The sequence below is a fragment of the Rhodamnia argentea genome, chromosome 3 (genome assembly GCF_020921035.1).
Source record: "Rhodamnia argentea isolate NSW1041297 chromosome 3, ASM2092103v1, whole genome shotgun sequence".
In the NCBI taxonomy this organism is placed as follows: Eukaryota; Viridiplantae; Streptophyta; class Magnoliopsida; order Myrtales; family Myrtaceae; genus Rhodamnia; species Rhodamnia argentea.
In genome coordinates, this window is record NC_063152.1 from 18,424,970 (window position 1) to 18,440,939 (window position 15,970).

The following is a 15,970-nucleotide window of genomic DNA, read 5'->3' on the forward strand; positions in this document are numbered from 1 at the left end:
TCAAAATCAAACTCTAATGGTGCAATACGAGTCCTCCTGAATCCATTCTTCAGCTAAAAAGTCAATTTAGCCGACATGGTGATACTATGGCAACTACATATTCTAAAAACAAGGTGGAATGGGTCCAGAAGAGCAAGACCCAACTACCTATGTATAAATATACAGTTTACTTACCGAAACAATTCCAAGTTCAACTGGCTTGAGTATCAATAGAGACAAGACATGCAAAGACACAACTGAAGAAGTGGTTTCCATTTTCCTCTCAGCTAAGTCGTGACAACATCTCACCATTCTCTTTGAAACATGTACTCTGAACTAAGTTCTTGTATTGAACAAACATAGCTAGCATCATCAGAAGGGGCGCATGATTCTCGCACCGAAAGGCAAGCATGAATTATTGATACATGCTCCGACAATCACATGATAACAGCATAGGAATGTAATTCAGCATAAGAATGAAGACTGCTCCTAGTCTTCACTGGCATAGAAAGCTTATCTGAGCACGCATGGCCATATAACATCATGCAACTGGATCCCTCGAAATAAGACTACAATCTAGTCTTCCAATAAAATCTCATTTCAACGGCAATCTGCAACAGCCGCAACTAAAAGGACCCGTCGAAGGAGCAGTAGTCAAAAGAATATCCTAAATAATAACACAGTATCACGAATTCGGCTCTTATTCGTAGCTTTGAACGGTATTCATTTCCAGGTATAACAGAGAAAACCGCAGAATGGAAAGAGCAGTTGCTGTCATTCCTCATATATCAAGAAGTAGCCTTCGAGGGTCCTCCACAACGTCTTTGATACGGCGCAAGAAAAAGACAGCCTCTCTCCCATCTATCAGTCTATGGTCATAAGTTAGAGCGATGTACATCATTGGCCTGGGGACGACATTTCCACCAACAACCATTGGACGGCTCACTATGGAGTGCATTCCCAATATTGCAGACTATCCCAAAGGGAAAATTTATGTTAGATCTCAACAAAATACCAGAACACTACATGTAAAAAGGAGGAAATTACACTCCCAGACATCCACCCATCAATGTGCAAACTGAGTCATAAAAATTGGAGGGAAAATGTTTCATTGCAGAATTTCAGCATGAGTCAGTAAGGTGGCAAACCTGAGGCGGGTTGATGATAGGAGTACTCAAAAGGCTCCCATAGACACCACCATTAGATATTGTAAAAGTACCTCCTGCCATTTCATCAATTGAGATGGAACCATCATTTGCCTTCTTTGCAAGAGTGTTGATTGCTTTCTCGACATCAGCAAAATTCATCTTCTCAGCATCGCGAATTACTGGAACAACCAGACCCTGTGGACAAAAAGGAATTAACCTCAACCAACAATCTCTCATTAAACCCTCTCTACCTGATGATCAGAAGGCTGAGAGAAAATTATAAAACGGATTGGAAAATTATGTGGCTACTTGGTCGCTTTCTAGGGATGAAGGGATATGAATTGGTTTTTAGGGGGAAAAGGGCTACTGATGCTCAAAAACTGCGGAATTTAGCACCTCTCATGACTAAAATCATTGAATGACAGAGGCATCAAAATTAAAGACCGAGAATCCTCGCTCTAAATCATTGATCTCCACCCAGGTTATTTTCAACAACTTAATAAAAATATCAGCAGAAAAACTATAATAAGGTTACGAAACATCAACATGAGTGTGTGCTGTGGTCTAATAGACAGGTTTGAACAATAAGCTGGTGATAAGCATATAAAAAATCCTCTTTCAACACAGTGAGGAACGGTAAACCACAACGTTAAAATTTTATGAAGCTTTACATCCTATTTAGCCCATTACATAAAATTCGCTTTTTACTGAATTATCAGAAATTAAGGAATCACCATACTCTTACATTCGACTAAAATAAATTTTCATGAAAGGAAATGTGAAGAATCTCCAAAAAAAAGAACTTACAAACACCAAACTAGTATTGAAATACATAAAAGCAAAACTTCATGCATATTCTAATAAGGAGAGTTGGCGTATTATTTGAAGGAGACAAAAGTCAAACCTTTGGAGTACCAACAGCTATACTGATATCTACATAATCCCTGTAGATGATGTCATCCCCATCAATAACTGCATTTATAATGGGTTGATTTTGGAGCCCACTAACAGCAGCCTGAAATGTAAGTGACAAGCTATCAAGCAAATGAATAAACTAGGATATATATGTATGTCTGCAATCCATTCCACTTCTGAACAATTGCAGGCAAAGCATACTTTCACAAATCCTGACATAAGTCCAAGCTTGACTCCATGTTTTTCCAAAAAGGCATCCTTGTAATCCGACCGGAGCTTCATCAAGTTTGTCCTAAAATAAGCAACCAAAAAAGAAAATAAATATAAATAAAGCACCTAAGAACGTGCAACAACTGCAATATGATTGAAAGCATGGGTTAGAGACCAATGCTGGATGCTTCCAATTTCTGAGGATCAACTGTCCTCCGGCAAAACCATGTGAGCACAAAAACTCTAAGTTCAGATACAGACTAGAATCTGCTATTCTGGTAAAACATTTTATCGGCAAAATCCAAGCCGAACTGTCGTTCAGTAAGAGGGAAAAAAAGTTGACACTGATGGAGATAGTTAAGCATCCCCATCATTGTCAAAGTTTGTAAATTGTATTCTTCTCTCAGAGTCACAATTTTCAAGTCAATTTCAGCAATATTTTTCCAGCATAGACCTTTTCAACATGTCAGAGAAGGCAAATCGGACAAAAGTAAGGAACATCAGAAATCTATGCCTGAAACCTCAGTGGAGAGCTTGAAGAAAGTATGATTCTTTTTGCATATGAAATGCCATAGCAAAAATATAAGGGAATTAAGGATCTGGAAGTTGTGAAAAGGTAAGCTATAATAGGAGCCATCAGGAAGAGGGGTTGTTTTGAAAAACTCAGATAAATCAAGTTCAACTTCTTCCAGTCTGTCTACCCTATGAGATAATAAATATTCAAACCATCTCGATCTGTAAATTATGTAAAACTGGGTGAATTATCTTCCCTCTTTCGAATGAAGACAAGCAATCTGAGAATGATAGATGGTTTGATGGACATCCAGTAAGGTCTTTCAAGGAGAATGAGCTTACATATCAACTTCATTGAATGTTGTCAGCAAAGCAAATGTATTCTGAGAGTCCTTCAATCTTGCTGCGACCCGCTTACGAAGCCTTGTCATGGGAATCTGCATTTGCAGGGCTCACACCAAGTTAAAAGCTAGAATATTAAAGTGGAAGAACTTTGGAGGACGAATATGAATCCTGGAAGACCTACACGTCTTTCTCTTTCCTTAGGAGGAAGCTGTGGTTCTGTTGCAGACCGCTTGGCAGGAGGCGGTGGTGGAAGACTTGCTTTCGGCTTTTCAGCCACTGGAGCAGGTTCCGCTTTGGGCTTTTGCTTCTCCTCAACCTTTTCAGCAGGACGAGGTGGAGGAGTAGCTTTCTCCCCTGCACTCTCAGATGGAGCCACGTGCGTAGCACCTTCACCAGACTGGGAAATCACGGCGATCTTTGTTCCTGGTTCCACAGTTTCGCCTTCCTTGGCCACAAACTATCACTCACCCGACAGAAAAACCAAACTGAGAAATAAGAATAAGAAATATTCCCCAAACATTTGAAGAAAAAGAATTAGCTAAAAGGAGAAGCACTGCCAGATTCACCTTCTGGATGACACCTGCTTCTGGACTGGCAACATCAATTGTCACCTGAGTGATAAAATGCATGACAGTGGAAAGTAAATATATAATTTTGTATGACTAGACCAAACTGAAAAATAGGCATTAGTACACACATAGGGAATCAAATAGCAACACCAAAATATGCTCCGACCAAATCTTTAGGTTATATTAAGCAGACCTTATCTGTTTCAATTTGAGCAATGGGTTCATCCACTTCAACCCTATCACCAGGATCTGTCTCAAAAAGTCAGACATATAAAAAAGATGGAGAAAGAAACAGAGGCAGGAATATTTTAGAACAGCAGAAGAACTGATAGACAAACATAGAAAACATACTCTTCAAGAATTTTGCTAGAGTGCCATCAGTGATTGATTCTCCCATAAAGGGCACAACAGCATCAACCAAATCACCTTCATTAAAGAAACACGCAATAGGCACCAATCAGGAAAACTCTTTCAATCAACACCAGTAAAAGATCAAAGATGATTAAATCTTACACCAAATATGAATTATCCAATATTCATCAAGTCAAAAGACACATAGAACACAGTAAATTTAGCCATTATTTCACAGCTCTGCACTTGGAACTGTAAGATGAAGGATACACTATAACATAATCCAACTGTTCCTAAACATCGCGTAACCATGCAGAAAAATGCTTGGACTGAAACTCCAGGAAATACATGAATTATAACGAGCCATAAGAAAACTGCAAAAAGACAGGCCCTCTCTGCTAAAACGTCTTACTATCCAGATTCACTAACTAAAAATTAGAAACTCACTGCCTATTTTAAATGATAATCAATCAAGCATTGAAATTGGACATGCTGATGCAGCTAACAAAATCATGCAAAAAGATATCTATTCCAACATTTATGTTTCTACCAACTGTTGGTGAAGATGGATTTTACAACTCAAATAAGAGTCGTAAAAGGTCAAGATTCTTCTTCATGTTTATTTAGTAAAGGTTTCGATGGAATTTGAGTATTATTATTTTTCTAAGTTTCCTTATATAGTTGTATTATTAGGATAATATGTTTTCTATTTGAATTGTGTTTCTTATTCAGAGGTTTCCTATTTCATGTAGGAGTAGAACTTTTAAAATCTATAAATACAGTTGCAATTCTTTCATTTCAATAGAGCTGGTTAATTTTTTAATTTTGCAAGTATTTGCTTTGGGGTATGTGATGCAATTCCTCTCTTAGGTTTGATACTTAAGAAACCCTTAGTGTTATAGCTTTGGGTGCGATGCCTCAAGTATTTATTTTGGATTATAAGTCATTGGAATTTCTCTTCATATCCACATTTGATTTGGCTCACTACCGTGGGACTCGTCATCCTACATAACATGCTTTAACAAATTTCTTAACACACAAAACAAGCAAAAACCCTCAAAAAAGGCCCTCAAGTACCAATATAGATTTATGAATATCCTAAAACTGTTCGGGGCACATAAACAATGACATGCCTATCATATGATCTACAAAACACTAATTGCTATACCATTCTTGGAGAAAGAGGTCTTTCACTTAATTCATATAGCTTTTGAAAGGAACTAAGCAGATTCTTCAATATCCTGGTTGTAAACTCTTCTCATGCAGCATGTGAAAACTACGAAAGCTAGAACGGACAAAGTTGTTCTCCAAGTCCTCCTTATCAATTGCTGAACAAAATTCAATTTACTTCAACTTGTCAAAAGACAATTTCAGAAATGCTATCATAATGGCTTCAGGAAAATTGAAGAGCTATATTTTTTACACACGACTTATGCAAAAGGACATGAAGAATAACATAAAAAGGATTTGGACATCGCACCACTTTCCGTGGAAAACAACCTCCATTGCGGTAAGATTTCCACTGCTGGGTTATTGAAAGCAACTACCCTGTGCATCAAGCAAGTCATCTGTTCAAGACGCTTCACAGTATAAAACAGGGGATCGGTGCCCTGCCCTTGGGAGGGCTGAGGGAGAAAAATTTCTCAGGGAACAAATGGACTGTAAAGGGAGCTGTTTCAGGTGCTCTCCCGAGCCCGCAGATAAAAAGTTCCCCAGGAATCAAACCGTCAATATCACGAGATATTTCTGGAGTGAAAATTCAATAAAATACGAACCGAAAGCCAAATCTGAAGCCACAACTTTACCCCAAATAGCATATAAATCAAAGCATATATCCTGTTAACAACTCTAACAAACCATCGCCCCCACCCAAAATAACAAAGGCAAGGAAAAGAGCTCCTAAATAAACAGAATAGACAACAGAAAAACTCGCGGCAATACGGAATGGATTTTCATCCTCAGTGCAAATTTTAGTTGCATTGCTCTGTCACAGATTGCAACAATTACAGCACCAGCAGAAAACTCAACAACAAATACTTCAAGAATTTTACAAGATGAATAACGTCACTGACCTCATTGACCTCGAACCCACTGAACATCCTGTCGGAACAGAAAAAGTTCACATCAACAAATATAAAATCCTATTTCACAAAACACAGACAAATGGCTAAGCTCAAAGTGAATACTCCTCATAGCGACGTGGCAAAAGTTGCGGACAGGTCCGCATCCTTGAAAAAGAACCACTCGTTCATCCCCAACTGAAGCAATCCTTCGCCCCGACGCTGCGGATCTGGATTTCAGCAGCGACTGTCCTAAACTCTGTGAACATGAACAGAGTACGGCCAATAAGGAATTCGCCGCCAAGGATCGCCAGCCCATGCAACACAACGAGAACTGAAATCGAGAGCTCTAAAGACTCCATTACCGAAGCTGATGATGAGCCTCCTCCAGAAGCTAACCTTCGCCTCACGACACCCAACATCATGAACTCGATCTTTCTGCTGAAACACGAACGAACCCAGAACAAAATGTTCAGACAACAAACGACCCAACAACATAAATGAACAGAAAACAAACAATCAAAGCATCAGCTCGTGATCTCGCACCAATCCAACACCTATGTCTTCCTCTCTCTCAATCAAGCTTCACCGAGACCCACTGCTGAGAAAGACCCGCGATTCGGGGCGCTCAACTCTTTCTTCTCTGATTCGCAGTCTCGTGGCCGATCGGAGATGAGCGGCTGTGCTTGAGGAATTCCTGTGTCCTCTCTAGGTTTTTCGAGAGGAAAGCACGTAGCAAGCGAAATTGGCTAGATTAACGTGCAGAAGCTTTTCAGGAAGCTGACTTTCAAATTAGGAAGAAAAATGAGATAAAAAGGGAATAAAAGGAGTCGTGCGAATATAAGCCAACCGAGCTGCGGTCTCAATGCGCAATTACGGGTCTGCCCCTTAACCTTTACGTTTCGATGATGATTCAGACAAAAGCCAAGACATAAATCACCCTCATTTCATTTGTACCGTAGGTATAGTTCAGCCAAGACCAGGTCGCTCAAACGAAAAATGATCATGGTTCAAATCCAACATATGTTCGACGACGATGACGGAACTCCTATGATGATGCTATAGGAGTTATCCGATCATTCCGTCTTATTTATTTGTCAAGTTAAGACGGAAATTTTCTTGTCAAATGGGCTTGGGGTTCCTTTGAATTGAAAAAACACAAAAGAAAAAGAAATAAAGACGGGATATGCTGATACTCTTTTGAGTAGAATTGACCAAATTACGTTATGAACGATGAATCCAATCAAGAATGTAATCAGTTCATTTTTTTATTTGAAGCGTAACGTAATTGGTTTACGTAAAGAGTGTGTTTTGGCTCTTTAGTGGGGACATATGATTCGTCGTTTGCTCTTGATAGGCATTTGGCACCATGACTAAGCATAACTTTTTTATGTTTGTGCCGCCTAAGACAAATACCAGTGTTTATCCTTATTGATTCAATAGAAATCCGGGAGAGAAACATTAAACTGAGAAAGCAAGTGATCCGAAGAGAGAGAATCGGCTACTGGGAGACATTAGCGTGAATAGTATGTCAATACTCATAGCATTGGAAGTTCATGGATCACGTAACTTGTTTTCTTGGTCCAAAAAGTTCTAAACCTATTGCAGTTCTACCAATTCAATCATAATATTTAAGTTGGTCAATCGAGTCCTAAACCTTTTCGGGTTTGCCAATTCAATCATAAACATTTAATTTGGTCAATCAAGTCCTCAACCTTTTAAGGTTTTGCCAATTGAGCCTTTTTTTTTGTCGAAAAGTTTTTCCAAATGAGTTCATCCGGTCAATTTCGGCAAAAAATTGCTAATATGGACGCGACCTTCTTACATGGCACTATCGATATTGACGTGAACAAAAAATAATAATATTTTAATGTTATTTTCGAATTATTTATTTATTTATTTTATTTTCGCTTTTCATCCTTTTCTTCTATTTTTCTTTATGTTTTTTTCTCTTTTCTTCCCTTCTTCCTTCTGCCTGACCATCGATGAGCCCAGCAATGGTTGTTGAAGGTTGTCGGTCTCAAGCAAGGGCCGCCTTACCTAGCCCTTGGCAAGGGTTGCCCTCACCTAGTTTGCATCGACCGTTCTCGCTTGGGCTAGCGTGTAACGACTTCGGGATCAACCCGTTAGTTTACCCAATTAGATACCACTTGTTTACCAAATTGAGAACTATCACGGAAACGCATAGGTGGGTTTGTGTGGTAATAGCAGATGTTGCAACTTTCAAGATATACATAAATACAAATAATCCGACGTCATCATTATATATAGACACACACATATCATTATATCTTATATCACGTATGTACACCTTGTACGACCTTCTGTTCACTCTTTTGCAAACAAAATTCAAAAGAGGTTACTTACTCTCATACTCTCTCGGCTATCACACGACTCCACACCCACATCACAAAGCTCCACTCCCTCAACGTCACGATGTACATATGCATATGGTTAGGCTAGCCGAACAGAGGAGATCATGGTGAAATCATTAGTTTCCTGAAAAATGAAGGATGAGCACATAGTCCAATAAGAAAAAGTATTAGTTCCAAGATAGAGTAGAAGTTATAACATCCGACGTCATGAACCACTAAACTATTATGTGATTCATTACTCAAATTCATCAAGCACGACATTAATTATAGTAACAAAGATACCCTTTAATGAATGCCATAACTTTTCTTTTTACTTTCGGGTTTTCATTTCCCGAACCTTTCACTAATCATAATTCAATAAAAGCAATATACATTCTTTTCTTTTCACTTTCTTGGGCATCCTTTTTCCTAAGGTTGTAACAGGACTTTTGATACCAAGCAATGTCGTCACTTTATGTATTGGAGGCACATTAGTTCAATCACTTGATAAATGATGTCTACGCCATCGCCTCAAGTAAACTTTAGCGGATGACGGCACTCAATTCCGTTGTCGCAAGCGACAGCCACTTTAAATTACATCGTTTACCCCCGACCCCTACCCGATAGCTTTTTGAGCTAATGTAGGCAATCATTGTTTTTTAATGCCAATCACGTACTTGCATACGCATAATCTCTTAATTATTTTTTATTAAGATTATCATGCCATCACACATTTTAAGAAAATTCATATACCGCGTGCAACAAGTACCGATACACACAAGAATGAGTTGTTTCTTAATCTTCCTTTAGTAAGTTCATACACACGTTCTGACATGCATTTCATCTAATGCATAAAGGAATAACCATGCATCCTCTTCAAGAGGCATTAACTTAACACCCCTATTTCAAAACTAGAAATCCCCTACCTTTTTCGACGTAGAATTACCCGAGAACACACAAGGGACGAGTGAGATCGTAGCCGAACAAGTAAGAACACGTGAGAAATGAGAGGGCTAGGCATGAGAGGGAAATGGCATAAGGGAGGGGCAGATGGCGTGAGAAAGGAAAGGGAGAGGGAGAGCACGTGAGAAGAGAGAAAAAGGAAGAGATAATGGTTGGCTATGGGAATTTAATGAGACCTTGCCTCTATTTATAGTAGTTTTCTAGCTTCTTCCGCAAGTTTCTAATATGAAATGTATTTATTACATCTTGAATTTTTGTAACTTCTTTTTCAAGTTTCACTAATGAGCTTGCTTCCCATTGGTCCACTTGTTTAAGCTAGTTATCTTATATTTCTAGGCTGGCTACTTATCCTCATTTGATTGGTCCACTTGTATGGTTAATAATGAACCCTTTCTTTTGCTTTAATACTTGAAAGTGACATTGATTTTATCCTAGCATTAATTACTTGAAAGTGACATTGATCTTATCCTATCAATAAATGCTTGAAAATGGCATTTAGGCCGCGCATGGTAACCATTCTAATTCTGAAAACCGATTTCGATTAAAATGATTTTTTCTGATTCTGTTCCTAAATGAGTTTTAGAGAATCGGAATGCATTTGATAACCGCTCAAAATTTTTATTCCTGGAATAGAAACTCGTTTGATAACCGCACAAAATTTCTGTTTCAAAAAACTGTTTCTCTTCCTAATTTTGTTCATTTAAGTCAAATGAAAAAAAAATTAATATACATTATTTTTTTTAGCATGTCATAAATGAAATACAAATTTGAATAGACGACGTTTGAAGTCGATTGAAAAGAATAATTTAATTTTTTCACTTAGATTTAATTTTTCACTAAAACTAATGAAATCAACATTATGTAAGCCAAGTCATTTGCTCGGCCGTTTCAAATGTGCATACGAATGAAGAATTTGACAAGTATAATGGAAGGTGGATCCATTCTTGCACTGAGTAATATGGAGGAGGCGTTTAAACCCAAACAAAAGTCAAACATATCAAAAACTTGAAGCAAAATCATTAAATGCGGGTTCTTTGTTTAGCTTATTCGGCTTTTGGCGTCGTCTAACTACGGTATTAGCTACGTGACGCACATATTGTCAATGCCATGTATAATCAATTTTTTGATTTTATAACTATTATGAACTACGTAACTAAATTTTCCACTACACGGTAAATTAACTATTTTCCGTATCCTATGTATTTCAACTTAGAGCAGTGGAAAAAGTAATTAAAAAAAAAGTTGGACAAAGACAAACTCCATGGAAGTATCCTAAATTGACTTTCGTCGACTTTTTATCTCCTTCCACATTTAGGCACTCTACTCTATAACTTGATGAAACCATAATTAGTGATTTCGACATGTCTTTAGAGATTGGTTGAAGTAAATGTTTGAATACCTTATCAAGTCAAAAACCAAAGAAAAGAAAACAACCCAAATACCAACTTCACACAAAACTGTTTGAATACCCAGGAAGTGTTTCCCCAATCGACAATAAGATGATGGAAGCTCCTTTGAGATGGTGTGATCATGTTGAAGGACATTTGAAAACCCCGGTGACAAGAGGTGAGCAAGATATGAAAACACTGTTATAAAGGGCGAGGGAAGACCAAGAAGGATGTGGAACTAAAAGCGTTTAGAGAGGATCTAATACAGGATTGAACACAAGGATTCATATAGCCGACTTTGCTTAGATGAGTAAGACTCGGTTTATTGTGGTTGTTGCTGGGTAGATTAGTAATAGCACTCACATGTTTAAAGTTGGAAGTGTGGTAAATATGCGTGCTTGACGAGGAATTTTGCACAGTAAGAAACAATTCATGGCTATGGCACACACAAGCCATTACATAATGACAGTGTCACCCCGCTTCTCCATTTGTCAAGTTACTATCAAGTGAATTTGACTGGAATTAAATCCTTGGTGCACATGCATTCAATATTTCCTAGGTGCTTAAAAGAGTAGACGTTAAAAAACATTTAAGAAAACAGAAAAGAAGAAAGCAGAGGAAAAAGTATAAGCAAATCATTGATGGAGATAGAGAAATGAAAACAAAGACAATTCAAGCTTCATAATAAATGTTTTGCTTGCTACAATAAACATAAATCTTGCAAAGTTCTACAAAAATAAGATTACAAAAATAAGAAACACAAAGTCATGGAATTTCATCCATATCGTTGTCTCTTGCCATTTGATTTGCAATACTTTTCCTTAGCATGTTTATCTCGGAGGCCTCCTCATGAAAAATATCATCTGCAACCTCTTCTTGTATAGGTCCACATGGGTAGTCCGGATCACCATATCGGGAAAAGTTTTTGTCCATCTTGTCTTGGTCACGAATGTAATTATGAAGAGCACAACATGCAATGACAATACGTGCTTGCTTACGAATTGTAAATGGAGACTTATGTCTCAAAATGGAAAAATGATTTTTCAATGCCCCAAATGACCTCTCAATGACATTCCTTAGTGAAGAGTGCCTATGGTTAAACAATTCTCTTGCTGTTACGGGTCGTCTCCCTCTACCCCTATAATCGTTGATATGATACCGTTCACCTTTAAATGGAGTTAAAAATCCCGGAAGTGCAGCATAACCAGAATCTAGCCCGTAGTATTTATCTATAATAAGGTATATGAACATTTGTTATGATATGCAGTTACAATATAAATGTAGAGAACATTACTCGTTATGGACAAAGCAAATACCTGGTGGTGGATGAGGAAATTGTAGCCGAGGAGTCTCTAGTGCTGCCGAGAGGACTCGACAATCGTTCGCGGATCCTTCCCACCCAAGATACACGAAAGTAAATTTCATATCAAATGAACAAACACACAGCACATTTTGGGTGGTAGTCCCTTTCCCGCCTCTATACGGGATTTGCTTCGACACAGGGACACAAGCATTAATGTGAGTGCCATCAATAGCACCTATGCAGCCCTGCGATTTCATGAAAGTCTACTATTATGCAAGATTATCAACTATATGTATTTGATGGTGTAACAAAGTTATGAAAATCATACCTTGAAGTAGCGTCTATGGTTACGATCCATAAGAATCTCCTCCGGAATATCATCAAATGAAGGTGGTTTGATAATCTCTTTTGTCAGTTTCAAAAATGCTTTCAGCACATTAGTGAAATACGTGCTGATTGTTTGTCCCGAATGTTGGAATCTCTAACATAAATCTCTATTAGAGTTACCATGACCAATCAAAGATAAGAAAATCCCAACTTGTTCATCTATCTTAATATAACGGCTATCTTTCAACCAACCTCTTGCCCTCATCAAATCACATAGATTCAGAAAAACATGTCTCTCCAATCTAAAGGCTTCATATACTTTATCGGAATGTCCACAAAGAATCTCCCTTACCCATCTGCTCCTAACAATTGATTGTCTCTAATAGGTTCTTTCGTATGCATGGACATGTCCATTACAACAATACCCAACCATGCTAATATTATGTCAATATCGGTCTCATCCAAGTAATGATCACCTGGTGTTACTTGGCCATTTGACTCACTATTTTGTCCCCCTTCCATAGTACCTATGCCATCACACAAATACAAGAACACTAATATAGATATCTAGGGAAAAAAAACTAATAACAACCAATAACATAAATCGGAAAGCGAAAGCAAATCAAATATAACAATCACGGAAGGAAAATATCATACCCATACCACCATACAAGTAAAAGAGTCTCAACATGAATATCTTTAAAAACCAAATAACATCGTAACATAAGTCATAAAGTAAATTAAAACCAAACATAGAAATCACATGCAATTCTTAATACATTTTCTAACATCTACTGAAGACGTTGGAGAAGTCCATTTCTCAATTCGGTTGGAGTTTGGATGAAAGCCTCCCTCCATGTGGCACTATCCATTGCTCGTTCTAGTGCTTTGTGGTAAAGATCCACATCCAACTCAAGTATGCTAAGTAGGACATTAATCACAGCAGATATGGAGAAGGGGTCTACGGGTGGTAATGTGACTTGTGAGGTGGCAGCAGATTCACTTTGTTGACTTGCCCTGGATTTAATCATTTCTTGTAAGGCTTTGCATGTGTTGGAAATTTCACATGCTTTACTCTTTCTTCTCCTCTTAGTATTTGGAGTTCTATACAAGTTGTGCTGTCCACTTGTAAAGACTTCCTCATCGATGGGGTGTTCACCAAAGTCGTTTGGATCATCGTCCGCATGACCACCACGATCGCCACCTTCCTCTGACTCCACCAAATCTTTGGCATTTCCTAGTGCTTGCTTGCCAGTAGCATACGTATCACCAAATACAATGGATAGCGCGGAATACCGAGGAAATCCATCCTTCTTGAACTTTGCCCGATCGGCATTATCCCGCAATTTTCACAATAATGATATACTTCAGCAACACAAACAAACCTCTTAAAATACACATATGTACTAGAACAATATAAACAAAAGTTAAATGATACCTTGATGTGAAGTTCCCATATACTTGGATCATCCACAATAACTGTTTTATTCACATTATCCCAGCCAAATCCAGATTGTGTCAGAAGCTTCTTAAAGCTGCCAAATAATCTTCTCAATTTGTTCATCTTGTTCTTCATTTGTGACGACTTATATTGGCGTCTTGCCCGACTATTAAATTCAGCAAGTATGGTTTTCCACCCTGCTATGTTGAAAGTACAAGAGGTACGATTTCCCTTTTTTACCTCTTCTACCATCAAACTTATAAAAATGTTGGTCACATGGTCGGTCCACTTTACATTATATGTATCTTTCTCGGATGCCATGACTACTGCCATGGCTACCACATGTAACCATAACATAGTCATAACATTGTAACATAAATACTAGAACAATTCTTTTAAGAAAAAGGTATAAAGATTCAGACTTTGGGTTTGTATCCACCCACATATGTATTCAGCATTTACAAATTAAAGAAAAAAACACATTATACTCGCTGCAAAAAAGATGTCACGTAACAAAACTAACTTTTGTAACAAATTCTCGAAAAGGGATACGAGCACAACCCACAGCAAACAGAGACGAACACAAAATATGAGCATCATCAAGTGTTTCTTCTCTCTCTCTAACATGATTCATATCTCCCGCTAAGGTAAATATCCCCACCCGTATTCCCCTATATCGATAGGTTGTTTGGTTCAACAAGTAAGAAGTCAAGGTACTTCCTTGCTTCTTCCACAATCAAAAAGTCATGAAAAAGTTATACACGAATTTAAACATCAAGATGTAGATTTCATAACAGATTTGATAAATTTATGTGTCAAATAAATGTCAACTTCCAGTCCTCAAGAATAGAAGTGTAATCGAAATAGAGCAAAATCCATTCCGGAATTCCGGAGGGGGAATGATGGGAGGTTTAGTGGAGGTAAAAGTCCATGAGAGTCAGGCCACTAGAAGCCCCTGTTAATAGCAAAACGAAAGCTCTCCGAAAATTTCCAGACACTTATCCCAAAATTTATTCAATCGGTTCGGGTACACCCATGTCTCTAATTAGCTCCATGTATAAGGATTCTGGTCTGACTTAGCTACTCCGCTTGAGAAATGTAGAAGTAGACCTCATCTAGTCTATTTTCTTTTCATTTACCACAAAACTTAGCAACTAATTGCTCGCAATATAAGCACATTGCCTACTCTCCAGAATAAATCCCAACAACGATTCCCGACCTTATTGCAATATCTTGGAACCGACGCAATCTCATCGCTCCGATCAACATGCCACTACAACCTCACGATGAAGACTTCTTACGTCATCCGTGTACGCAACAAACCAACAGTTTATTTTTAAAGCCAATCTCACCCAGTAGCCCTGAAAAAAAAATCAACCGGACTATTCATCTTAACATCTAGTTGACCTCCAAAAGAAAACCTTTCGCAAAATTCCAGCTCAAGACCATCAAAGCTAGCGAGATCGAGTAAAATTGCAGAATCAAACTCCCAACAAGGAAAAAAAAGAATGAATAGATGTGGACGAGCACGAGGAAAGCGCACGAATGAAGATAAATACGACCACGCAAATAAAAATAAAAACAACACGGAATGAGGGCAACACTCGGCCGAGCTCGATTAGGGCTACCCTTGCCCGGATCGGCGAGGGCTACGCTCGGCCGAGCCCGATTAGGGCCTAATCGAGCTTGGCCGAGCATCGCCCTCACCGATCTCGGGGAGGGATGCCCTTATTGGGCTTGGCAAGGAGACAAAGAGAAAATTGGGTCGTGCGGAACTCACCGAAATCGTGCTACGAAGAGGCGGACAACAGCGGTTGAGCTAAGGGGCGACAGTCGAGCCGAGGAGCAGCGGATGCGGGAGTGAGTTGAGAGCTGCGACGGACAAGAAAGAGGGAAGTGTTGTTTTAGGTTAGAGGAGTGACGAAGAGAAAGGGGTTATATTGTGTTTTATCCCATTTTCCTTAACGTTTTGTAAAAGTGGTTCTTTCTGAAGAACCAACTTTTTTTTGCTTCTTTTTTTTTGGCTTTAAAATTGATTATGGGACCGGAACCAGAATCAATTTTTTTTGCGTTACCAAACGCGATTCTCATCCTTTTTTGTTCC

General features: G+C 38.5%; 3 protein-coding genes across 6 annotated transcripts; all 3 read right to left on the reverse strand.

The window, feature by feature from the left end:
* Positions 1 to 371: 371 nt before the first annotated feature.
* LOC115729441 (dihydrolipoyllysine-residue succinyltransferase component of 2-oxoglutarate dehydrogenase complex 1, mitochondrial-like) lies at positions 372 to 6,881 on the reverse strand. 4 transcript variants are annotated; one of them, XM_048275825.1, is made up of 14 exons: positions 6,690 to 6,881; positions 6,456 to 6,528; positions 6,217 to 6,349; positions 6,103 to 6,130; positions 5,511 to 5,578; positions 4,031 to 4,105; positions 3,873 to 3,928; positions 3,677 to 3,721; positions 3,292 to 3,567; positions 3,108 to 3,202; positions 2,244 to 2,334; positions 2,032 to 2,142; positions 1,128 to 1,322; positions 372 to 952 (listed from the first exon to the last, which is right to left on the reverse strand). In XM_048275825.1, exons 2-14 carry the CDS (start codon positions 6,513 to 6,515, stop codon positions 761 to 763), a joined length of 1,425 nt encoding a protein of 474 aa, XP_048131782.1. In that variant the 5' UTR covers positions 6,516 to 6,528; positions 6,690 to 6,881; the 3' UTR covers positions 372 to 760. The 4 variants fall into 4 exon arrangements, with proteins under 4 accessions (XP_048131782.1, XP_030515883.1, XP_030515884.1 ...); XM_030660023.2 differs by having other exon boundaries at positions 6,637 to 6,881; XM_030660024.2 differs by having other exon boundaries at positions 6,456 to 6,531; positions 6,637 to 6,881.
* A 4,631-nt stretch (positions 6,882 to 11,512) lies between these two features.
* LOC125314259 (putative nuclease HARBI1) lies at positions 11,513 to 13,003 on the reverse strand. Its single transcript, XM_048276160.1, has 3 exons — positions 12,427 to 13,003; positions 12,112 to 12,343; positions 11,513 to 12,024 (listed from the first exon to the last, which is right to left on the reverse strand). Exons 1-3 carry the CDS (start codon positions 12,454 to 12,456, stop codon positions 11,561 to 11,563), a joined length of 726 nt encoding a protein of 241 aa, XP_048132117.1. The 5' UTR covers positions 12,457 to 13,003; the 3' UTR covers positions 11,513 to 11,560.
* Positions 13,004 to 13,075: 72 nt separating this feature from the next.
* On the reverse strand, positions 13,076 to 14,181 carry LOC115727125. The gene is made up of 2 exons (XM_030657285.2): positions 13,864 to 14,181; positions 13,076 to 13,765 (listed from the first exon to the last, which is right to left on the reverse strand). Exons 1-2 carry the CDS (start codon positions 14,116 to 14,118, stop codon positions 13,217 to 13,219), a joined length of 804 nt encoding a protein of 267 aa, XP_030513145.2. The 5' UTR covers positions 14,119 to 14,181; the 3' UTR covers positions 13,076 to 13,216.
* Positions 14,182 to 15,970: the final 1,789 nt, after the last annotated feature.

Excerpts from the sequence above, each read along its gene's own strand:
- LOC115729441 (XM_048275825.1), bottom strand. The coding sequence starts at position 6,515 with ATGATGTTGGGTGTCGTGAGGCGAAGGTTAGCTTCTGGAGGAGGCTCA. Across the intron at positions 5,579-6,102 it reads GTGGGTTCGAGGTCAATGAG|GGTAGTTGCTTTCAATAACC; the intron begins GTCAGTGACGTT and ends CTTGATGCACAG. Across the intron at positions 2,335-3,107 it reads ACATTCAATGAAGTTGATAT|GACAAACTTGATGAAGCTCC; the intron begins GTAAGCTCATTC and ends TGCTTATTTTAG.
- LOC125314259 (XM_048276160.1), bottom strand. The coding sequence starts at position 12,456 with ATGGATCGTAACCATAGACGCTACTTCAAG. Across the intron at positions 12,344-12,426 it reads ACCATAGACGCTACTTCAAG|GGCTGCATAGGTGCTATTGA; the intron begins GTATGATTTTCA and ends ATGAAATCGCAG. Across the intron at positions 12,025-12,111 it reads ATTTCCTCATCCACCACCAG|ATAAATACTACGGGCTAGAT; the intron begins GTATTTGCTTTG and ends ACCTTATTATAG.
- LOC115727125 (XM_030657285.2), bottom strand. The coding sequence starts at position 14,118 with ATGGTAGAAGAGGTAAAAAAGGGAAATCGTACCTCTTGTACTTTCAAC. Across the intron at positions 13,766-13,863 it reads TATGGGAACTTCACATCAAG|GATAATGCCGATCGGGCAAA; the intron begins GTATCATTTAAC and ends TGAAAATTGCGG.